The sequence below is a fragment of the Paroedura picta genome, chromosome 18 (assembly GCF_049243985.1).
Source record: "Paroedura picta isolate Pp20150507F chromosome 18, Ppicta_v3.0, whole genome shotgun sequence".
In the NCBI taxonomy this organism is placed as follows: domain Eukaryota; kingdom Metazoa; phylum Chordata; class Lepidosauria; order Squamata; family Gekkonidae; genus Paroedura; species Paroedura picta.
The window spans coordinates 19,312,858-19,336,597 of NC_135386.1; the positions used below are offsets into that span (position 1 = coordinate 19,312,858).

General features: G+C 50.9%; 1 protein-coding gene across 7 annotated transcripts; it reads left to right on the plus strand.

Annotated features, from left to right (window-relative positions):
• The first annotated feature begins 511 nt into the window (after positions 1 to 511).
• On the plus strand, positions 512 to 23,471 carry TP53BP1 (tumor protein p53 binding protein 1). 7 transcript variants are annotated; one of them, XR_013227413.1, is made up of 24 exons: positions 512 to 770; positions 1,051 to 1,112; positions 1,833 to 1,979; positions 3,460 to 3,571; positions 4,041 to 4,132; positions 4,378 to 4,511; positions 5,042 to 6,146; positions 7,251 to 7,361; positions 8,595 to 8,816; positions 9,248 to 9,293; positions 10,309 to 10,401; positions 10,964 to 11,399; positions 13,961 to 14,110; positions 16,750 to 17,027; positions 17,701 to 17,862; positions 17,961 to 18,376; positions 18,476 to 18,667; positions 18,906 to 19,109; positions 19,377 to 19,568; positions 20,458 to 20,552; positions 21,276 to 21,475; positions 21,649 to 21,794; positions 22,300 to 22,530; positions 23,162 to 23,290. XR_013227413.1 is itself a non-coding variant. In XM_077317783.1 (24 exons), the coding sequence occupies exons 1-24, from the start codon at positions 565 to 567 to the stop codon at positions 23,192 to 23,194; spliced, it is 4,977 nt and encodes a 1,658-aa protein (XP_077173898.1). In that variant the 5' UTR covers positions 512 to 564; the 3' UTR covers positions 23,195 to 23,471. The 7 variants fall into 7 exon arrangements, 6 of the variants coding, with proteins under 6 accessions (XP_077173898.1, XP_077173902.1, XP_077173896.1 ...); XM_077317783.1 differs by lacking the exon at positions 22,300 to 22,530 and adding an exon at positions 22,795 to 22,937 and having other exon boundaries at positions 23,162 to 23,471; XM_077317781.1 differs by lacking the exon at positions 22,300 to 22,530 and having other exon boundaries at positions 513 to 770; positions 23,162 to 23,471.
• Positions 23,472 to 23,740: the final 269 nt, after the last annotated feature.

A 23,740-nucleotide genomic window follows, 5' to 3' on the forward strand; every position in this document is an offset into this window, starting at 1 on the left:
TCTCCTCCCGCAGCGCGCTCCAGTCCCTCGCCCGCGCCTTCCTCGGCCCTGCCGGGGTCCGGCTGCTCCGCACGGGGCCAGATGAATGCGCCTCACCGCCGCCGAGCCGGGAACCCCGCGGCCTGCTTCTGCCAGGGGTGCCGGGCAGGGAGAACAACGGCCAGCGCCCGCGGGCACACCGGCCACCCTCCGCCAGCCAGCCGGGCCCGGGGGAGCTGGGGGCGCCTCGTCCGCCTCCCACCTGGAGCCGCCCACCCGGGCCAGCCAATCGGGGCCCGCCTTCACACAGCCCCCCCCCCCCATCCCGTCTGCGATCGCGCCCGGCAGGGCCTGTCCTGAGGTGGCGCCATCGCTTCTGCGCGCCTCCGGCCACCTGCAGGGGCCTCTTTGCCGGAGCGGGCAAGAGGCTCGTCGCCCGGGCAACGGCTCCGCCCAACTTGGAGCGCGGGGGCGGGGTCTGCTGCTTTGGCCAATGGTGGCGCGGGGGGAGGGCGTGGCCCGTCACGCGCGTGCGCGCTCGTTCGTTCTGCCTGGCCTGGCCTGGGTGCCTGGCGCGGCTGCCCGATGGCGCTGAGCGGCGTCCCCTCGCCGGGCCCGGGCCTCTCGCCGCACTCCTCCTCCTCCTCCTCGCCCTGCCTGCTGGTGGACGACTCCCAGCCCGCCGCCGGAGCGCCAGGCCTCGCCCTGCCGCCGCCGCCGCCCCCCTGCCCGCGGGAGCCCGGCCGAGAGCGCGAGGCGGCGGAGGGGGCGGGGCCGGGCGGGCAGAAAGGGTAGGCGGGGCGGGGCGGGCGGGGCGGGGGGGGTCTGGTGCTGCTGCCTCTCCCGGCCGCCCCCTCCGGGCCAAGGCCCTCGCCTCGGGCCTGCCCCGCCCCCGCCCCCGGGTGTGGTCCCCAGGAGGCTCTGCCAGGCCCACGTTCCCCCATGGCCCGGCGGGGCGGGGCGATGTGGCGCTCTGGAGATGCCTGGCAGAGGGTTTGGGGTCTCTCGGGGTCGTGTGGGCGGGCTGGCATCTGTCTGAGGCCTGTTCCTGTGCTGTGTTTGTCCTTCTAGGGGCCAGGGAGCCATGGTGGCCGACGACCCCGAGGGTGCTCCCCTCCCTCTCTGCGTGGAAGGTGAGTGGCCTGCTCCCCTGGGACCTTTGGCCTTGTGCTGCAGGGAGTGTGAAAAGGCTTCTGAAGGCCCAGAGCAACCTGGGGAGATGAGAATGCATGAGCGTGTCTGTCTGTCACACTTTCCTTCTCCATGGTCTTTCGAAGTGCTGTGATATTTCCATTTGGATGGATGCTGCAATCCTTCTCTTCCGTTGGTGTTGCTTTGCTCAGGGTATTTTTAATATACACTGAACCTGAAGCTGTTGGTAGTGGTCTAGTGGCATTTGCTGTCGGGAGTGGTCTGGGTGTCAAATCAGAAGCCTAAATTTTCAGCTACATTTGCTTTTCTAAATGGTAAGTTTCTACTGTTTATTAAAAAATAAAATACTGTAAATGGTCTAGAGTGCTGGACTAGGGTCTTTGAGGCCCTCGGTTTGAATCCTGGCTCTGGGATGGAATCTATTGAGGTGACAACTCGTCACACCCTCTGAGCATAATGTGCTGCCTCCCTCACGGCATTCTTGTGAGAAGGGAGGATGGTGTCAGCTACTCTGTGTCTACTTGGGAGAGAAGAGTGAGTATACATGAAGTGAGTGAAGAAACTCAATCAACCATGAAGCACGGGTGCTCATTTCACCCAGTTGTGCTTTGGAGTGCTATAGGCAGGCCCATGTACTGAGGCTGGCTTTGACTGTTCCTTACTTCTGTAGACATGTGGCTTTTTCTCTTTTTGGGTGCTAGACTCTGGCACATCACAGCTGGGCTTGGGTGCTCTGGAACTCTCCCAAAGCCAGGAGTTAGAGAACCCTGTGACAGCAAGCATTGAGGACAAGGAGCGGGTACGGTCCAGAGACACGACTTTGGAAGAAGAGGAAGGCTCTGAATGTGGTGAGTGCTGTACTCATTGGGGGTTGTATGCTTCGGGTAGGAGCCCCAAACTTCCTGAGCTTGAAGGCTCATTTGGTGCTGAAATGGTTGCCAGAGGAGGCAACACCAAATCTCTCTCCTTACTTAAAGAATTTCATAGTAATCCTGCTCAACATGTGACACTAGACTGTTCATCGTCAGGTGAATGGTCTGTCAAGGTTAGTCATAAGTGTGCTGTGGTTGGAATCATGGATCAGCCTCTAAGACAGTAGGGTTGGGTGCTTCGGCACCCGAAGTGGCCGGTCACTTTGGGCGCCAAAGCACTCAACCTCATAGGACAGTGGTTCTCAACGTGGAGATCGCAACCCCTTTCCTGGGGTTGCGGCGGGATGGCGCTGGCCTTCTCTGCACCAACATGGGGGCCCATGGAAGCTACGGAGATCACTGAGGCTGCACGGAGGAGGCCAGTGTCATGGCGAGCAGGAGTGGCGGTGCGCGCACACACTGTAGGGGTTGCGGCATTAGGACAGCAAGCCTGGAGAGGCATGGGAGGTGGGCTTCCAGAGGGGCATCTTCTCTTCCGCTCGTGCATCTGTCCTGTGCCTCTATAAAACAAAATATGCATATTCATTCTCAAGTGTGCAGAATGTCCTGGCATGTTTTCTATAGGCTGAAGCCAAAATAAAGTAGGAGGGATAGGACCCAGTGAAGGACCAGATACAGGGCAAATACAGAGGCACTGGGATACCAATATGGCAAATCAGCAATTGTTGAAACTATCTTACTCTCTGTTAGGAGATTACTTCTCTGTACCAAAGTTGTTTTTCAAAATATGAAAATTGAAGTCCCTTGATAAAACCAAAGAGCGAAACGCATTGGGATTTATATAAAAGAATAAAGAAGAATGGAAGTTTGAAGACTCCATAAAAGTCATTTTTGTATATCTAAATAATCTAAATAAATAAATAAAAACAATATATTTGATTTACCATATTGGTATCCCAGTGCCTCTGTACTTGCCCTGTTCCATGGGCTGAGACAGACTTTTCCTGAGTGGCTCTTAGTTGCAATCAGTGAAATAGTTCATCTTCAAGGGTAGCTGTGGCTCAGTGGGAAAGCATATTCTTTGCCTGTAGAAAGCACATTCTTTGCCTTGTCCTGATGCATGTCTTGGACTGTGGATGAATGACAGCAAGCACCCATCCGGGTCGACAGGCCTGACCACTTGGACTTTGTCTTAGGCAGCTTCTTACATTTGTGGTGCCTTAAATGCCAGTGTGATTGATCCCAGCATTAGTATTTGTGAGTCAGAGGCCGCCTTGAGGGTGCTTGAAGTGTATATGGGTTAAGTGTAGCTAAGTGCTATGGGTACGTTTTATGTTTCTGATGAAGGAGTCTGTGACTCATAAAAAGTTTCAGTCACTAAGTGCCACTGGACTCTTTGTAGAGCACTGTGAATTTGCATAATTATTCTTTTGATTTTTTATTTCCTTCTAAATAGCTTCAACTGGGAGCAGTAACGTGGCTAAGGTGGAAGATGCTGGTTCTCTAACACTCACTCCCGTTGACTCTCTGCATGTCCTTCACCTCTCTGGGCAAGGGCCTCTGTTCACGTAAGCTACAAGTTCATTTTGATAGCTGTTGCCACCTGTTTGCATGAGAGTTTCCAGTTGACTAGCTGATGGCCTGATTCTTTCATTCATTCAGTTTTATAGCTGTCAGTCTGTGTACTGATGTGCTCCTTGTGTTTGCCTTTTAAAATGCTCCCTTTCTCAGGCCACTTGCTTTCTTTGCAGCTTCTTCTTTCCTCCTTCAGTGCCTTTGGTTCTCTGTTGTCCTCAGACTTTTTTGTTTGTAAGTCCAGGAAGGCATTTTCTATATCCAGCTTAAAGTTATGAGATAAAATGACATGATATTGTTGTTGTTCTTAGTATAGCTACTGTATGAGCTACTGTGTGAGCTACCATAAGTTCTTTGATTTCAATTGACCCAAATGTGGCTGTGTCTTGTGTGCTGGACCTTGCACTTCTAAGGGGGGTGGACAACACTGGCATAGCTGTGTGCTTTTCTTCTGCCTTGCAGTGGTGCTTCTGGTGGTACTATACTTTCTCCTGATACCTTGGAATCCATACCTCTCATTGTCCCAAGAAGCCCGACGGAACAATCCTTAGAAGGTATGCCGTCCTTTCCTCTGAGGGGCCTTTATAACCCATGGCCCTGCAATTTGAGTCCCCTTTGAGCTCCGGAGGAGGGGGGAGTTATCTTCTAGAGCACTGCAACAGGAAGGAGAGCTAATCAGCCATATTCAGCAGTGGAACTCTTTTGACCTCAGCAGTGGAACTCTTTGCTCCAGCAAGAAGATCTTTCTCTTCTTTACAAAGAGGGGAGCTTCCTAACCTTCCCCCACCTTCTCTTACAGCAGGAAGGGAGCAAAAGGAGTTGTTGGATGGGACAACTGCGGGGCCTCCTCAGGCTTCTACTCCTGTCTCTGGCAGCAGCCCTTCTGTTGCTATGGGGTTCATTCCCATACCATCACAGCCAGAGTTTTCCCATGTGAGTAGATGATATTCCCCAGCAGTGTGGCTTGTTTTGGGAGGTGCGCAGGAAGCATCAGAGTCAGCATCAGCATTTGAAGTGAGGATGTTTCAAAATTGGGAGTTCTGTAATATGTTAGCCTTCTTTTCTGAATGTCACAGACAGATGCGTATGGGAAGATGAAGCAAACCAACTTGGCTTTGAGTTCCTGAGGGTAAATTTTCTGCCCTCTGATTCTCAACAGCTGAAGGTGAGGTGCTCATGAATGGTGGAGGAGATGGCTTCCACTGCCATGCCCTGGTTGGAAGGTTGCTGTGGAATGTGGTGATGTCCTGTTTGTAGTTCTGGAGTAGCCATCCTCCTGGTGCTGGCTGCTGGCTGGCTAAGCGTTCCGTTCTGGGCCTCTCCCCACTGTCTGGATTGGTTGGGTTTTATGTCTTGGGAGAGGGAGCAAGGAAGTCAGATTCTGGCCTTGCAAGATGTGGGGGCAGCTTGCCAAGTTCCTGCTGTAGGGACATTGTACACTCAACCTTCTTCTTATTTTAAAGGACACCTTCCTCCCAACACCAAGCTTGGGGGAAAGATCCGAGACACAAGCAGGGAAAGGAGCTAGCTCTGAAACTCTGGAGACAGTGACTGTATCATCTGCATCGGAGGACCGCTTGGACGCTTGTACCTTGGAGCTTTCTGTTAGTGAACACAGCCTGGTCACTCAGGCAGAGGGCACAGCTCTGCAGGCAGCAATAGTGGCTTGTGATGTTCCAGCAGAACTTGGCTGTAGCTTGCAGCAGGGGCTTAATATGGATGGCCAAGCCTCGCATGCGCAGACTAAAGGAAGCGCTGCAGCCCCGTGTGGTGTTGGAGAAGAGGCTTGTACCGCTGTTGGGAATCAGCCTAGTCAGGGGAGCTTCTTGGAAAAAGAGTCTTTGGCAGTGGAGTCTGAAACTGTCCCGGAGATGCCCAGTGAGGAGCAGAGGGAAACAAAATTGTCAAGTGATGAAGGATGTTCCTTCCACTTGATGCTTTCTCAAGAACTGTCCCTTTGCCAGGAAGACGTGACAGCAAAAAAAATGATATCTGCTGCAGTGTCAGCCAGAGACCCCTCTCACAGTCTGCCCCAGGGGACTCAAAACACGGAAGGCTTAAGAAAAGACTCCTCAGAGGAAGCTGAGGCTGCCCACAGAGGGCCGAGCGTGTCTGTAAGGGCAGGCCCTCAGATGCGGAAAGGCTGTGATTCTCAGTCCCAGCTTGACTCAGACAACAAGAAGTGCCAAGCGAGGGTAAGTGTGCCAGTCTCGAAGCTGCCTGCTGAAATCTCTGCAGGTGGAAGTAGTGAGGAGAGCCATGCGGAGGCGGCAGGAGTGAAGGAGGATGAAGACCTCTTGTTGGATGGGATAAGAGCCAGGCAAGGCAGTGCATCAGAGAGTCACACTGGTGGAGAGCCCGTGGCCATCCTGGAGAGTCATCAGACTCCTGAAAGAAACTCGCCATTGCCAGAGAAAGGGAAGGAAGCGACTCCAACTCCACAACAAACAGCCTGTCCAGTGAATTCAAAAAGTCACATGGAAAGCCAGCCAGAGGAGTCAGGCGTGTCGGAAGAAGAGAAGCAGCTGCAGGAAAAGACATCAGAAGTCCCAGCTACCCTACCTGCCGGTAAATGGCCTGGTGCAGGTGTGGGATATGTGCAAGGAGAGATGGGCGTGCAACTCTGCAGAGACAAAAGTTGGATCTGCCAGCCTCTCTTGTGCAGTTGGCCTGTACTTTTGGGGATGGGGTTGTGTACCTGTTTATTTTTGATTGGAAGAGCCTCATGCTTTGCAACATTTGCAGGAAATCCCCAAAGAATTCATTGAGTGCACCTGAGTTCTAGTAATATGGGAGAGCAATAAAACGCATGCTTCACCTGTCCCACCCCATGCATAATACCTATGTCCTGTCCTTCCTTGGCTATATTTTTCCCTGGATTGAAATGTCTGTCTGTCATTTAAAGGCAGCCTTTCTCAACTTTTTTTACCATTGAGAAACTCCTGAAACATTTTTCAAGCTTCAAGAAACCCCAGAAGTGGTGGGATCGTGCAGAATATGATTGGGAAGCACAGCTGTGTAGATGCCACTCTAACCTTTCCAACCCCCTCCAATGCCCATTATTGGCCATTTTAGAAGGGGGGAGGTTGACTAATAAATGTTTAACAAATTTAAAAATAAATATAAAAAATTCCCATCCATCCGGGAAACCCTTCTTAGGTCCATCAAGAAAAGCCTGCTTAAAGGTTTTAGGGGGTAGGAAGGGTGCTTCCCTCAAACAGTGGAGACTCTTTTACCAAGACTATTAATGTCTAGTCCTCTAATTTCCTTGTTGAGCTAGATACTAAGTTTGCACAGCAACTTAGTCTTTGTGGTAGTCTCTTGCGACCCCTCAAGCTCCCCCGTTAAACCCTCTCTGTTAGGACCTGCGCCTGGGAGTGAGTCTCTGAGGAGGGGAATGTGCAGAGCAGGAGCAGCACTTCTTTTGGTGTGGCACACTGAAGGGTGGCAAAGGCCTGGGCGCACTGTTTGCCCTCCTTCTTGTCCTGTGTCCCTTCCCCGAACTTTGCTCTTCAGCTGCTGCTTTGTGATGTGCAGAAAGCATCTCCTGCTCAATTCATCCTTGCAGATGGCTGCCGTATTTGGCAGGCAGGATGCTTGGCTTTTCCTAATGGAGTGAAAAGCAGAAGGAAGCCACCTCAACCACACTCTCTCTCTCTCTCTTGCTCACAGAAACTCTGTTTCGTTTCACTTTGCTGAAGGAAGGAGCATCCCTGGCGAGCATCACTCCTCCGCTTAGTGGCCAGCTTAAAAAGGGTCCCAGGCGACACAGCACTCCGATTGGTGAGTGGCCTTCCTGGCCGTACAGTAACCATGCACCAGCAAGGGGTGTCAGGAAGTAAGATTTCAGAAGAGGAATGCATGTCCTCCAGGGATTGAACAGGTATGGGGACTTCTCCTGTGCAGAAAGCAGAGAAAGATCAAAGAACCCAGGTGTGATCCTGAAGGCCTTATTTGTCTTTTTCCACTTTTTGCTGTCATGGCCAGCTGATTGTGCAGCAGAAGACCAGGATTCAACAGGGCTACCAGCCTCTTAGCAGAAGCTTTCAGCAGAAGGATAGAGACAGACACATAGGGATGCTTATTCACAGTAAACTGTAGCAGAGAGCTAGCTGTCAGTGTGTTGATGACTGGATGCCACCACAGAGCTTTGGGAGATCTCATTTAGGGGTACAAAACAGCATGCCAGAGCCATTTGGCACCCACCATGTCAGCCTGCAAGGGGTTGATTCTGTGATATGGCTGCCAGAATTGCATTCAGCATTATAAATACATTTATGCAGGAATGTGGCAATATTGGATATTTTATTTTAGTCCCCAGCATGGAGTTTTCCCTTTTTCATCCCATGGCAGAGCTGATGGAGCCCTCCTCTACTGTCCCGAGACTTATCTTCTTTCAGTCTTGGCCAGTTGAGACCCCAGCATCTTATATTTGAAGCTGGGATTTTTTGCTCCTGTTCATTATCTTCTATTCAGTCCCTATGACCAGGTCTGTCATTGGAAAGGTTGTTACAGCTAAAGCCCTCAGGGGGTGTTGCATGTTGGAGCCAGATCCCCTTCTGTTTGAATCTTGGATGTGGAAGTTGAAGTGGGCTTATTGGCAGATCAATTCCTCCATGACTCTGATCTGGAGTAGATGGCAGTGGTTTCATGGCCTCAGCCCCAACTGCCTATGTAATGGTTGTTGCACCCATACATGGTTTTACGTTTGCCTGGATGGTATATTCTGATGGTCTTGGACTTGACATTCATGTGTGATATCTCCAAGCCAATTGGCAAGAGACCCTCATGTTTTGATCATTGTGCTGATTCTCCTAAACCTTATTTGAACTACGACATTATTTGGGGTTCGTAGTAGCAAGCATAGTTGGGAGTGTATTAGATGTTGGGACTGGCCAAATACAAAAATTGGTGCTGTGGAGTATGGTAAGAGAGAGCATAGCCATCCTCTCCTCTGGGCTGTGTGGAAGGGAATGGAACAAATATTGTCAGGCTGTCTTCTTTCTCTTGTTTCAGTGATTGGAAACTGCCCAGACAACACCATAGCAACCAGTGATGTCACAGCAGAGGGTGCCAATGATGTCACAATGGACAGCCTTGTAGCTTCTTCTGAGACAGAGGAGAGTCACAAAGACGGTTCTGTGGCTGTTGGAGAAGATGAAGGGAAGCTATCCTTGCACATGAGCCTCACAACCCCAGTCACTGAGGAGAGTGAGTCTCTCCCTTTCAGCCTGGAGAGTAAGAGACACAAAGCAGGAATGGTCAGGCTGAAAGGGGTTCCTTCTCTGCTCTTGTCTTTCCTCCTGCCCTCCCTCCGCAGGTTTTCCTAAAGCCTTGTGGCCATTTCCTTGTCTGGTATTGTCCCTTAGTCTACAGGCTGCTTCCAGAGCCTTGCTGCAGCATTTGCCTGGGGGCAATACAGTGCACAAATCTAGCCAGGGAAAGAGCTTTTGGAACAGTTTGTTCAGCAATAACTGGGTGGGGAGGCTCAGATGGAGCAGGACTTGCTACCAATCCCAGGTATATAGTGGAAGAAGTTGTGGTGGCTGGAAAAGTAGCCTTATAGTCTAGCAGGTCAGGCTTAGGACCACCCTCTTCCCAGGCACTTAATATAGTCACTCTTAATGCTCTTAATACAGTGTCTCTTATCTCCCACGTTTGCCCTTTAGAACCTGCAGCCAGTGAAAGGAAGAATGGGTCAGTTGCTGATGCCAGGTAATGGATAAATTGTCGCTGTGAAGAAATTTGAGACCAACAAGGTAGAAGAGAGTATGATTTGCTAAGCAAGATCAGGCAAATTTTGTTCCCCATCATGCAAGGTGGACCCAGTGGTGACTGACTAAGATCTGGGACTGGGTTCAGATCTTCACTGTGCCATGAGCACCCTGCGGTGGGCCTGGCCCAGTCTTTGGGCTGTCCTGAGCTTCTTAGAAAAGAAGGGTGAAAACCTTCTAGATAGAGTTACTACTTTATTATTTATCATTAAAATTTTTACCTACTGGCTCAGGATGGCTTACAAAAAGCAGTTGAAACATGACAAATTAAAACCAAGTAGAACAAAAACCCCTGAGATCTCTTCTGGGAGCCCTTTACCCAGATTGGGAGGTTTGATGGAGAAAGACCATGTGGCACTATGCCCACCATCTTGTCTTCAAGGCCACCTCAACATAGAGCATGGTTCAGTAGTCCAGCTACAAGGTTGCAGGAGTGAATATCACTATGGCCAGATGGAATCTGAAAAAGAAGAGTTGGTTTTCTCTACCAGAAGGGGTCTCAAAGCAACTTATGATCACCTTCCCTTTCCTCTCCCCACAACAGGCACCCTGTGAGGTAGATGGGGCTTAGACAGCCCTAATATTAGTGATCTGTGAGAACATCACTATCAGGGCTGTGATGAGCCCCAGGAGAAGCAGGAAACCAAACATGGCTCACCAGATTAGAAGCCATGCTCTTAACCTCACCAAGTTGGCTGTCCCACAACTGCCCCTTAAAACCAGCCCAGAGTTCAGATGTGTTTCCAAGTCAGGCTCTTTGCCTGAAGGACTTCTCTGTCCATGTCCAACTCCGTAGGCAGCTTCCTGAGGTCTTTTGGGTTCTCAAAAGAAATTGAAGCCACTGGAGTTCTGGGGGAGCGACTGCAATTTAATTGCAAGCAGATCTGTCCATGTATATTAGGGTTGTCTTCATGGGAATACGTCTTTCTAAGTTTCACTATCATGTCTGTTCATAGTTCCCAGAAGACACCATCTGTGTTCACTCATATCTGTGAGGCCCAACAAGAGAAGACGATTCAAGGGCCAGAAATACCTTGTTCTCCGATCAGGCAAGCATGTTGAAGACCTCCTGAGGGTTCCATCAAGTCATGTCTTCATGAGAAAGAGCCCAGTGATGTCTTAAAGCCTAACCTGCCTTGAGCAGGGGGTGGGACTAGATGGTCTGTATGGCCCCTTCCCACTCTCAGATTCTATGTTCTTTGATGAAGTGTTGTGCTTCCAGGGGTTAGCAAATGGAGGCTGAATCTGTAGATGACTTAGCATTGGTGGCGAACCTGCCAACATTCATTCATTCATTCATTCATTCATTCATTCATTCATTCATTCATTCATTCATTCATTCATTCATTCATTCATTCATTCATTCATTCATTCATTCATTCATTCATTCATTCATTCATTCATTCATATTTGTATGCCGCCCTTCCCTACGGCTCTGGGCAGTTTACATAAATATTTTTAGAACATTTACCTAGATCAATATCAATATAACAATAGCAATAACGTGGGCTTCTTGGAAGCATGTGGCTGGCTCGTGTCATAAATCTGATGTTGGACCAAGTGAAGCTTTGGTCTGATCCTCTGGTGTTCCTTCTTATGGTCGGCTTCCAGGGGTGAGCTGTTCAGCTTTCCGAATTCTCAGGAAGAGGAGAAGGAACCCAGAAAATGCCAGAGTCAGAGGTCTCTGGAATCCCTGAACCATGGACAGGTCCTGGACTTGAGGCCGGGTGTTAAGCAGCCTATCAGTGGGATTACGGACAAAGAAGTCACCAAGGTGGCAGCTGCAGGAGCTCCGGAGGAGGAAAGAAGGAAGACACCCAGTTTGGCACTCCTTGCAGGAGGAAATGCCAAAGACCAAGAGCTTCTGGTGGCCAAAAGCAGCAAGGGTGTTCAGACTGCAGCAGCATCTTTTCTCTGTGATCCAGCAGCCCTTGTGTCAGCAGCTACCCAGACAGCAACTTGCAGTGAAGTGGAAGTGGAAACCAGCATGGCTGAGATGAAGGCCACAAGTGATCCTGGGAAAGAGCCGCAACCCCAAAATAACCAGGTGAGAGGGAGCTGGATGTTGGACTGCCTGTCCTCCTTGGCTGGATGAGGGCCACAGGGAAGCCAACTGGTTCTGCCTGCGAGCCAGCCTGCCTGGTCACAACAAGACAACCTCATCCACAGTTGGCAAGGCAGGCAAAATCTCTCCCAGTTGCTGTCTGATGCAGAAGCCAGAATAGGAACTGCAGTGGATAAGGGAAGAACTAATCCCCTTGACCTCTGCTAGAAACAGCCAAATGGGAAATTCACAAGCCAAACCTGGGTTTGGGAAGTAGAGAGATTTTGTCCCTGAGACCAGGGGCTCTCTAGTGGCTTTAATTAATGATGCATCTCATCCTTCTTTAAAAGTCTTGGTGGAAGTACAATGATAAATTTTAGAAGTGAATGAGTGGTACAGATTCCTCCTTTTTGCTTGTTTGGCACTGCCAACTGCCCAGTACTTCAACCAGGTCATCCTGATATTTCAGGAGATTCTAATATAAAGTTACTGTGTCATTCATAATTGTATCCCTTGCATCACTGCCTTTTTCATAAATCTAAAAGCCCTATCTTCTAATTTTCTTTCTGTTGAGGATTGGGTTGCCAGTATAAATAAAATAAAAAGTTCCAAAAAAATAAATAACAGTGGCCTCATCTGGACAGGAGGCTTGATTCCTCACTCCTTCACATGCCACCATCTGGATGACTATGGGCTAGTCACAGTCCTGTTAGAGCTGTTCTCACAATGCAGTCCTGTCAGAAGCTCTCTCAGGATGCCTGTTGTGGGGAGAGGAAGAGAAGAAAATTGTAAGCCACTTTGAAACTCCTCTAGGTAATGAAAAGCATGGTATTCTTCATCTTTGTGCTTCTCTCAGCCACTTCTGGCCCCCAAATACCTCCAAACCTCCTGGATTGGGGGAGCATTCTCCAGTTTTGCTACCTCATCTGCCTACAGAGCAGAGTCTGCCAGTAGGTCAGTGTAAACAAAGATGATGAAACAACCAGACTATTTTGCTTCTCCACCCACCAACAGGCCAGCCTTCTCAAGAGGTTTCCAGATACGTGGGCAGCTGGGGTGGCGGGGGGGGGGTTGAGCAGTAACTGCCTCCCAGTTTGTGTAATAGAAGTGGGTTTCATTCATATCTGACCATCTTCAGACACTATCCCATAAGCCCATCAAGGTGAGTATTGTCTGTTCAGACTGGCAGCAGGTCTTCAGGATCTTGGGTCAAGGTTTTTCATACCACCTTCTGATCATTTTGAGGTTGGGCTTCAATATATTTGTTGATCTGTTTCTCTCACCCATGATAGGATAAGCAAAATCAAAGCTGTAGTGAGATTCGTGCACACATATTAAGAGCACACATGGTGTCCTTTACTGGCTCAGAGATCATAGCCATTGACTCCTTACCACAGTCCATATTCCTGGCCTGCCTTCTTCATTTTCACCTTGCAGGTACTCATGGCTAAGTGTTGCCCCCACTGGGCACAAATTTCCTCATGGTTGTGGCAGTCCCTAATATCTCTGATGAAGGTCAGCCATCTCTAAATTCTTGGTGGATCTTCTGACCCTGGTGCATAAACCAGGTCTCCTGGGGACAATCACAGATGGCTCCAGCTGAGGGAGCCTTTGGGCCACTGCCATGGCCTTTCCTACTCTTCTGGGGTGAGAGCATCAATCAGCACCACCGTTGGCCAGGCTTTCCTTCTATTGGGGACTCTGCAGCTTGTTCCTTTCTGTTAGCCAATTTATTGTCTCCTCATCACAGACACTGGCCTGCCTGTTGTCAGATTGCATGGTGACAGATGACTCTCCCTCTTGCAGCACCCACTGGTTAAAACTGAGCATGGTGCAACTCTGCTGTCATGCCTGTCATGCAAAAGCATCCTTGTAGGAGGGATAGGCGATAGAATGGGCCCTTAATCTCAGTCCCATGATGGTTGACTTTCATCTGTAGACTTCTTCACCTCTCCTGCAAGCCACAAAAGCCTAAGGTTCTCTGCTGCTTTCTCCCTTGTAAGTGAAAGGATGGCAGCGATGACCTGGCTGGAGTGACTGTCTAGGCTGCCTACTCTGTATGTCTGCCTCTCCATCTAGCAGGAACAGTCAGGCAAACCAGTCCTCCTGTGAGTTCCTCATGGGTCTGGTTTGGACCTTGTCCAGCTAGCAGTGTCCCTCCACTCAGATGCAGCCTGGCTGTGACTCTGGCTGTTCAAGTGACTTCAGTCTGCCCTTCAGCAGCACCTCTTGGAGGAACTTCCCCCAGTAGCATTTCTCAGGCCACCTGGAAGGCATTCTCCATGGTGCCCTGGCCAGTGCCTCACAGCCCAAGAGGCAGGCAGCACAGATCAGTAGCTCCAATCAGCCCATAATCGTAGCCTCTGGCTGAATGCTCCCGAGGGGTGCTGCATACCCAATTGCCTGTTGTCGGATAAAGAAGTTTTGCATTGTAAAAGCAGAATTCCGTCTGTTGAAAAGCCTGTGTGTTACACTATTGAGCAGTGACTAGAGAAGCATTTTTAAAGTGAAGACAAGGAGGAAATTCTAAGTGGTCTGGATATTTTGTTTTCCCCCTTTGTCAGAGTGAAGAATTGGATTTGCCCTCCTGGCCGCCTGGGAAAGTCCTGCGGCGCCACGTCCGAACGATCCGAGAAGTGCGCACGGTTGTTACGCGGGTGATCACAGATGTCTACTACAAGGATGGGGTGGAAGTGGAGCGCAAAGTGGTTGAGGTATGAGGGCTTAAGCAAGTGCCCCAATGCAGGGGCCCAGTGATGCGAAATGGTGGGTCTTGAAAAGTTGGCATCTGGTGTGAGGCTTCTTAGTCAGCTGCAGAGGGTCCCTCCACCTTTTCCCCTTCCCCGTTGTTTTCAGTTATGTATCTCGGATCTGGTTGGCCCTGATCTTTCTGGAAGCATTGCCTGACTTCTAAACCTCTATGCTCATATCTAGGCTTGTGCACCAAGGGCCCAATCCAGACCGATTTGGCTTCGGTGCCCATTAAAGTCAATGGCACCATTGACTCCAATGGGAATTCGGCATTCCCACTTTTCCTGGGGCCTGGGGGTTCCTGTTACAGTCTCCAGTCTTTCAGGATAGCTCCAGGAGGCTCTTCCCTGACCCCCTCCAAATTTCACAATGATTGGACCACGAGGTCCACATCCAGGGGTTCTGAAACCCATCCGCTCTATTCTATCCAATGGAAGGGATTGGGGAATGTTTTCTTCCCTTGCATAGACAGCCTGAAGGAGTGTCCTTGTAGGGTCAGGACATTAACTCAATCCCTCCTTTGGCCTGGCTGGATGGGGTACTGGGTTCCTGATGGAGGGTGGAGTAGGGAGCTATGGCTTCCCCTCTGGCCTGTGTTCCAGGCAAGCAGAGGGGAAGAAGTCAGCTGCCCCTTGCCCCACTGGGAAAGCCAGCTAGCAGTCAGGCTGGCTGGTGAGAGGGTGTCCCAGCAAGGGAAGAACAAGAAAATAAATGGACCTTTACCCATCACAAGAGGTGGAAAAATAGAGCCAAGACCAATGGTGCAAAATAAGGAGAAAGTGTATATTATTACTCCATTAATATGTTTTAAAAAACCCAGCACATTTTGCCAACAGGCTTTGTCAGGGGTATCTGGAATATATAATAGCTGGTTCAGGAAAACAGTATAGAAATAAATAAAAATAAATAAATAAATAAAATAAGCTATACATATCTTTATCATCTATATCAGTGGTCCCCAACCTTTTTATCTCCGGGGACCACTCAACGCTTGACAATTTTACTGAGACCCGGTGAGGGGGGGGTAGTTTACTCCTCTACTCTCAATCACTGCCCTAATGCTCTCTGATCTCTATGGTAATGTTTAAACATCCCTTCAAAATAAGATACAGACACGCCATAACAATGAACATAAGGAACATTTTATTTTCATGGAAATTTTAACTCATGACAATGACAAATCAATGGGAACCCTGAGCTTGTTTCTCTGCAACGAGATAGTCCCATCTGGGAGTGATAGGAGACAATGACACCCAAAGTGTGTTGTAAAGGGCCGGGGGGGGGGGAATGAAGTAAAGGGCTGGGGGGGGGGGAGAAGGCGTCCTTTGCGGCCCACCTCCAATTAGTCGACGGACCACATGTGGTCCGCGGCCCACAGGTTGGAGATCGTTAATCTATATAATATAATTATATAGATTATTTTATATGATGATAATTTTATATAATATTTTAATATTTATATGATTTTTACTGAACCATTATTTATGTGAACTCAGTAGTGTGATTGTATATTATGTATTATTGCCCTGAGGAAGCCTGTGGGTGAAACGCGTAGATAATTTTAATGGAGTAAGAAAATACATTTTACCTGATTTTGCCCCATTGCCCTTGGTCCTATTTTTTAAATCTCCAGCAAAGGAGAGGACAAAAGAGATTGGATTCCCTCTCCCTCCTTTCATTCCCCCCCCTTCTCTAATCAAGGTGTTGTCTTGAACTGTTCCATTCTACTGCCGTTCTATTCCTTTTATAAGAATGCTCTCCTGAGAATTGCTCTTGTACAACATGGTTGAGGTGACCTCCTCCATGAGGTGGGGTCTGCCACAGAGCATGCATGTGCCTGGGTAGGTTCGGGGTTCACTTGTTTGTGTTGCGACACCTGCAGAAGCTCACCTGGGGGTGGGGAGGGGTGGCAGAAGAGCCAGTCCTGTGGATGAGAGGGCTCAAGGCTCTAAAGGTGATGAAAAGTCACTTGAGCTGAAGGTGAGAAATGTTCAATAACCGAGGGAGTGAATGCAGGGTAAATGTCACCTCCCTGTTCTGCCTCACTCCTGAAAGCAGTCCAGTTGCAGTGTTCTGTACCACCTGAATTGGGCCTGTTTGCCAGGCATTCATGAAGAATGCCTCCTGCTTTCATAGGTACATTCATGTCTTTAAAGATGGTTCTAGGCTAAGCAATGCCAGTGTGTGAACCCGGTCCTGCTAGTGCTTGCAGTGGTGTCCCAGGACACATTGACTTGGTGGGTTCTTGTGTGCATTGTTATTGCCCACGCCTCTAAAGTCCTGAGAAAGAAGTTGTTCTGAGAGCAGGTAGCTGGTGCCTCTCTTTGAATTATTCTTTCCCAAGCCTCCCCCCCCCCCTAAATTAACAGAACAGGTAACCTGTGAAAGTTCTGTTCAAAAAGCGGCTTGGAAAGAGGAGAATAGATGGTGGTTTTCACTGCAGGGAAGAAAATGCGTTTTCAAACTTTGTTGCCTGGCCACCAGAGGGCAAAAAAATGCAGTGTTGACATGAAATGTGCCAAGTAGGTCACAGTGCCTTCTCTGCGTGTATCGAAATGCTTTTTGCCCCTGGCTGGCTTCTTCAACCCCGCTTTCATTCCAGGAGACTGACGAGCCCACCCTGGAGTGCCAGGAGTGTGAAGTGGACACCTCTCCCTCCCGGACAGGGGGCTCTTCCCTGGTGTCTGGAGACCTCGGAGACATCAGCTCCTTTTCATCCAAGGCTTCTGGCCTCCAGCGCTCGTCCAGCGGGGGAAGCAGTGGCTTGTCGGTTATGCCCAGCGCTGCAAACTCTGGGGGCAGAGCGGGGCTCCTCAGAGTGGGGCCAGGCAGAGGAGTGGAGGCTGGAGGCTTGGCCGTGCCCGGGGTCAAGAAGCTGAGGTGCGCTAGGGCTTCTGGGTGGGCGGAGGAAAAGAGAGCAAAGCCCCCTGGCTGAGTGTTGGCTGGGGTCTGTTATAAACGTCTGCCTACCCTCCTTAGGCTGTTCCTGGAAAACTCACAGGCAAGATCATTTGGCATTCATTGGGTACATTTCAGCATATTTGAGTCAGGGGGAGACAGAATTATTTAACAAAGAAAACTTTATTGTTTCACAATATATTTCCTGCCTTTTGTAGGCTAAATATGTTCTGTGGGAGCCAGTGAAATGGCAAAATTGGAAAGCCAGTGAAACCTGCACCCATAACATAACACAACACACTGATTACAAGGCAAAGGCCACCGGATCCAGTGAATGATTGCACACGAGTCTGCACAATTGATTGGAGAGCCTTCCCTGTTTCCCACAAGGCCAACCAGAGGCAAAAAAGCACAGATGTGTCCTGGGAAGGGCAGCTTTCCCCTCTCTGGGGAGTCAAGCCATTTCCAGTGTGGAAGGAAACCTGGGGATGGCTGCCCTGTCTGTCTGGCACATTTCAGGGATGATTTCAGGATTGCCTCTTCTTTTTCCTTGATAGTTTGATCTTCCTAGTGTTTGGGTTACATGGAACAGAGACCTGGGGGGAGAAGGGCAGGAGGCCTGCCAGGTTCCCCTCAGCTGCTTTCCTTTTCCTAGCCCTAAGAAAGGGGGTGGCCAACCCTGTTCTCCGCTCCAGCCTGAAGACAGGGCAGTGTGTGAGGAGGAAGAGCAAGGCCACCAACAGGTTGGGAGAGCACATCTGACACCCCGTGGGCGAGGGAGACGTGGCCGGCCCACCTCGCGCTCATCTGGAACGAGGTCCGTTATCAGGTGGTGACGGTGGTGTGCTGGGGGCCTGCCAGCCTTCTTTTTGGGAGGATATTGAGCAGCAGCAGTTTTTCTTGTTGGCTCTGCAGGAGTTGTCTGCCGCCACTGGAAGACCTCTCGACAACAGCCCTGCTGAAAGAGAAGCTTGGCTGCCGGGTCACAAGTGGCTCCCTCGTGGAGGGGCAGGAGCTGCCTGATGCCTCTCTGCGCCGCAGCAACTCCCCTGAAATCCCCTTGCAGGAAGGTTTGGCTGCCGCCTCTGACTCCACGGCACTCTCCTCCTCTGGAAACAGTTTTGTGGGCCTTCGGGTGGTGGCCAAGTGGTCCTCCAATGGCTACTTCTATTCTGGGACTATCACACAGGACGTGGGAGGGGCCAAGTACAAGCTGCTGTTTGATGACGGCTATGAGTGCGAGGTGTTGGGCAGAGACATCTTGCTGTGTGACCCCCTCCCGCTGGAGACGGAGGTGACCGCCCTCTCAGAGGATGAGTACTTCAGTGCAGGTGACTGCCCGCCCGCGGGTGTCGGGGCGGAGGGGGATGGTGGCAGCAGTGGCTGGAGGGTGAGGAGCAGGGGTGGCTCTTACCATGGTCTTGCTGTAGGGATAGTAAAAGGACACCGCAAGGAAGCCGGGCAGCTCCTCTACTGCGTGGAGAAGGATGGGCAGAGGAAGTGGTATAAGCGGGCAGCTGTCATCCTGTCCTTGGAACAAGGAAACAGGCTGCGGGAGCAGTTTGGACTTGGTCCCTATGAGCCCAGCACCCCTCTGGCCAAGGCAGCTGACATCAGTCTAGGTAAGGAGCACAGCGGGGGCTGCTCCCGTGAGCTCTGCTTGGTGGCCCAGAAGAGGGAGTCTGCAGCCAGGGCTTGGTCTGCCAGCCCTACATGGGGAGTCTGTGACCAGGTGGTTGTGCACAGGCAGATTGGCCCTGAGTCGCCACCGCCTCCTGCCCTGTGGGGAGAAGGTTGCCCGGGGTCCAGTCTGATGGCTCTGGACTGAGGCAGCTGATCCATGTGACCTTGTGGCCCTAGATAACTTGGTCGAAGGGAAACGGAGGAGGCGCAACAACCTTGGCACCGCCAGCTCCTCAGGCAGCACCACCCCAACACGCAAGGGCCCCCAGAGCCCTCAGACCCCTCACAGGATGCTGTCTGGCAAGAGGAAGCTTCTGGCCTCTGAAGAGGAGGAGAAGTCCCCAGCAAAGCGAGGACGGCGGTCAGCCCCCACCCGGCCAGGTTTGTGCCTGGGCTCTCCAGGACTTCTGGATTACTACTTGTGCTGGCCTCACCCGGTGTCTGGGCTGGCTGCTGCCCTTGGCCTCCTTGTACCCTGCCTGCAAGTGGCACTGGGAATCACAGCAGTCTTCTGCCTGTGGTCCAGGGTACTGTGACATGCTCCTGAGCTTGGGGAGGCCCATCTGAGGGAGTGGAGGAGAAGCATTTCCCCTTCTCCCTACTCCAAACACAGAGCATGACTGCAGTTATGGGGCCCTTTCTTCCCAGGGGAGGTGACGGGTCTGCCCAGCAGTAAAGACTCTGGAGACCATCTGGCCCTGGATCAGCGATGGGGGCCTTTGCCGCACAACAAGACCCTGTTCCTGGGGTACGCGTTTCTCCTCACAATGGCAAATCCCAGCGATAAACTCTCCAGCCCCCAGAAGTCTGCCGTGGGCTGTGAGGAGGAGGAAGAAGAAGGTGAGAGCCCTGAGTGCGAAGACACTTGGGAAGTGTGTGGGGCTGTTCTCCGTGGGTATGCCGTGGCTGGAGTGACTGGGTTTCTCCTTGCAGGGCAAAGAGACCTTAGGTGGGGTTTGAAATTTCCCTAGAGGAGTGTGGAGCTGGAAAGAGGTTTTGGGGCCCAGCATGCCCCCCCCCCCCCGTGAGGAAGGCTTCTTAGAGAAAGAGGGACAGCAGAGGGGAGGAAGTTTTTGAAGGACAGGTGTTGGTAGCAGAGCTAGAGCAACTCAGCAGGTAGGGCCCCAACATGGAGTGCCTGAGAAAGAATGAAGAAGGGGGCAGTGATGGGGAGGAGGCCTAGAGAAAGCCTAAGAGAGGGACCTGGAGATGGCCGTATGAACAAGAGCAGTTTGCTCTGTCTAGATCTGAATGGCAGAGTTCTGTCAGTTGTGATCTGTCTGTCCCTGCAGCATGCAGAGTGGTGTAGTTGCTGAGGACTAGGATCTGAGGGTGGTTTTGCTCTGCCGGAGGAGCCTGCTGGGTGACCTTGGGCCAGTTGTACACTCTTGGCCGAGCCTATCTCTCAGGGTTCTTGTGAGGGTAAAGTGGAGGAGAGGAGGATGGGAGCTATTGGGGGAACGGGTGGGGGAGAAACACAGGGTAGAAATGAACAAATAAATAACTTCATCAGCCAATGCAACCTGAGAATTTCAGTGATGGATGTGGAACCTCTGATGGCCTGTCTTTGCTAGCCGAGCAGGAGCGATGGGAAGAGAAGGTCTGCTCTTGTTGCAGGAAGCCCTCCCTACTTCCTTCTGTGACCTGTGTGGAAATGTCTCGGCCTTGTGTTTGGAGGCACTGGACAGGAAGCAATAGGCCACTGCTTCAGCTGACTGCTCTCTTCCAGAATTCTTGGAGACGGCACCTTTCAACAAGCCGTACATTGAGCTCCAACTGCAGTCTGGAGGTGGCTTCATTCTGGAGGACTTCAACGAAAGCCAGGTCAGGAACTCCAGGCTCCGGGGGGGGGGGGGGGAGTGGAGTGTGTGACGGCCAGGATAGATGATGGGGCCTCTTCTCACCTGGAAGGAAGGTCCATGTGTGTGTCGCGTTCTTTGTTGTCAGGGAGAAAATGGAAATTTGGGGAAAAGTTGAAAGACAATATTTACTTTTCCATTAAACTACTCTTGCTGCTTTAACAAGAAAATGCATCAGTCATAGCTTAAATGGTGCATTTATGGAATTTAAAACGGTTATTAAATCAGTATGTGAGGAATGGTGGCAGGCCACTGCACGTGCTGTAATTTTTGCCACAAGTTCAATGTGCATGTGCTTCCCCAGTTAAAAGTGGTGTTGAAGCCTCTGCAATGGAGTGTGCATGTGTGTGAACCGGGGAAGGGCTTTGTGTGGTCCAGGCTCTTCAGCACGGCCTGCCCCTCCTGAGCCTCATTCTTTATTTTATTTATTTTAATTTTTAGACTGCCCTCCCCGGAGGCTCAGGGTGGTTTACATGGAACATATGAACGATACATAAAACAATCTACTCCTGGTTGATGGATGCCCTGCCTTTCCACTGGCAACATTGTTTTGAACAGTGCATCTGCCTGCCCTTGTGACACGTGCTTAATTTGTAAGGGCAAGGAGGGTAGCTTTTTCTGCGGCTTGTGAGCCTTTGCTTGAAGCCCACCCACCTTTCTCTCTCTCTCTCTCTCTCTGCTCCTGTAGTGCCGCGCAGCCCATCAGTGCTTCCTGATTGCAGACCAGCACTGCCGCACCCGGAAGTACTTCCTGTGCCTCGCCCGAGGAATCCCATGCGTCTCTCACCTCTGGGTCCATGACAGTTGCCATGCCAACCAGCTTCAGAACTATCGCAATTACCTGTTGCCAGCTGGCTATAGCTTGCTGGAGCAGAGGCTGCTGGAATGGTAAGTGCAGGGGGTGAAACTGAAAGGCAGAGAATTGGGCATCTCACTACAAAGAAGAAAGGAGATATGGACTTCAGAGAGCAGAGACATTTTGCTGTGGAAGAGGGATGGTGTGATGAAAGAGGCTGATGCCCCAAGCAGCTTAACAGCAGCGGAGCCCCCGGTTTTTCTAGGCAACCCCGAGAAAAGCTGTTCCATAAGCTGAAGGTGCTTTTGGTGTCAAATGAACTGCGGGACTTTCTGGAACTCTGGGCCGAAGTCCTTATGATTGGGGGAGCAGATTCTGTTAAGAAACATCAGTCCGACACGTGGAATGAAGGTAGGCACGTCTGGCAGCCAGCGGTGGGGGCTTCTCAGGTGGGATGGGTGCAGGGACCCATCGGCCCTTCTTCCCTTGGTGTGTTCGCCTGCCTGGGGAATTCACCTACTACTTGCGTTTACCTTGTGGTCTGGTGCTGCTGTTGGGGCTGCCTGGCAGGAAGACCAGAGAGACAAGGTGGGACAGTAGTTAGATCTTCAGGAGGGTGCTGTTGTTCCAGGGCATGGGGTTGGGGGGTGCTTTAATTGGGCAGACATTTTATAGGGGGATGTTTTAATTAATTAGTATTATAAGCTGCCTTGACTCAAGAGTAAAGTGTTTCAATAAATACATTTCTTCCAGAGGCTGCCTCCAGTTGAAATCATGATGCCTGAAAGCAGGCAAAAGCCAAGGGTCTTGCAGCCCTCTGTACCTGCTGATGATAACCTAGGAAGTAGCTGTTTCTGGAGGAAGGGTCAACAGCAAGCCATCTTTCTATATTTATTGGCCCCTCTTGATTTGGCAGATTCTCCCACACAGATCTCAGAGCCAAGAAACCTCTTTGAGGCTTCTCTGGTGGAGGTGGAGGGCACCCAAGGAGGCAGCCCTGCAAGATGTCTCAGAACCCTCCTTGCACAAATGAAAAGCAGCAACAGAAGAGTTGGTTTCTATACCCTGCTTTTCCCTGCCTAATGGAGTCCTCAAGCAGCTTACTATTACGTTCCCTTTCCTCTCCCCACAGCAGACACCCTGTGAGGTAGGTCAGGCTACATCACAGGATTGTTGTGAGGCAAGAGACAGGAGAGCAGATCACCCCACCCCACCCCTGGTCAGGATCTGGGTCTGTGAGCAACCTGTAGCTCATAGTAAAGCATCGTGTGGGACCTTTGTACAGGCCAGGTTCTTAGAGGGGGGATGGTGTCCCTTGGCACTCCGGCCTCAAACAGTGCAGGTTCAAAGGCAGTACAGCCCCTCCCCGCTGCAGCAGCACAGACTGAGGTACAGCTTTCGTTCTTTTAAGGATTTTTACAAAGGACTTGTGGCCTGGCCTCTTCCCAGAGCCCTGTCTGGCTCTGGTCCCTTCACAGGAACTTGCTTCCTCAGGGGGAGAGAGGACTGCATGCTATGGTCAGGAAGGGTACACACAGGGCTTCAGCGCTTGAGGTGAGTTTTCCTTCCTGTGCTGTGAGGCTGCTAAGCAGGGATGGAAAATTCCGCCATGTCAACATAGGGCCAGACCTCCCCCTCCCATGCTATGCTATGGAGGCAGAGCCTTCTTTTTGGAGGCTAAGGCTGGCTGCTGCAATCCAAGGGGCTGTTGCTGCTGGTGGTGGTGAGCTCTGGTATTCCACCACCTCCAGGCAGTTCATTCCTTCGTCTTTTTGCAGATGTTGGCTTGGGTGTCTTTGACGTGGTGGTGACGGACAGTTCCTGCCCCATGGCCGTCTTGAAATGTGCAGAAGCCTTACAGCTGCCTGTGGTCAACCAAGAGTGGGTCATCCAGAGCCTGGTTGCAGGTGCAAGAGTCTCTTTCAAGCACCCGCAGTATCAGGTGGGACCTGGCCCCTCTTGAACTGGGCCCTCTGCTTGGCAAAGACACCTAGCAATGCTGGCTTCTCATGTCTGTCAGCTGACCTGTGCATGACATGCTACAGTTAACTGTTGGCCTTTTATGAAAATAAACATTAATTTTTTGTGTGGTTGTGTTAACAGAATGTTCTTATTCTGTCATCTCTAAAGGAGGCCCAGGATGGTTCCTTTGCAACAGAGTTCCAAGTAAACTGAAACTCAGTTTCTTCGGGATATAGTGCAGATACTGTGGATGAATCTGAGTGGCATAGATTTCTGTCCAATTGGAGGGCTGCACCAAAGTCTGGGTCTTCCTGGCTGTTCTCCCAGCTTACAGGTATAGTCTCCATGTGGCAGGAAGAATCACTTTTGTGCTTATCAGAGAAGCTAGGGGGTGG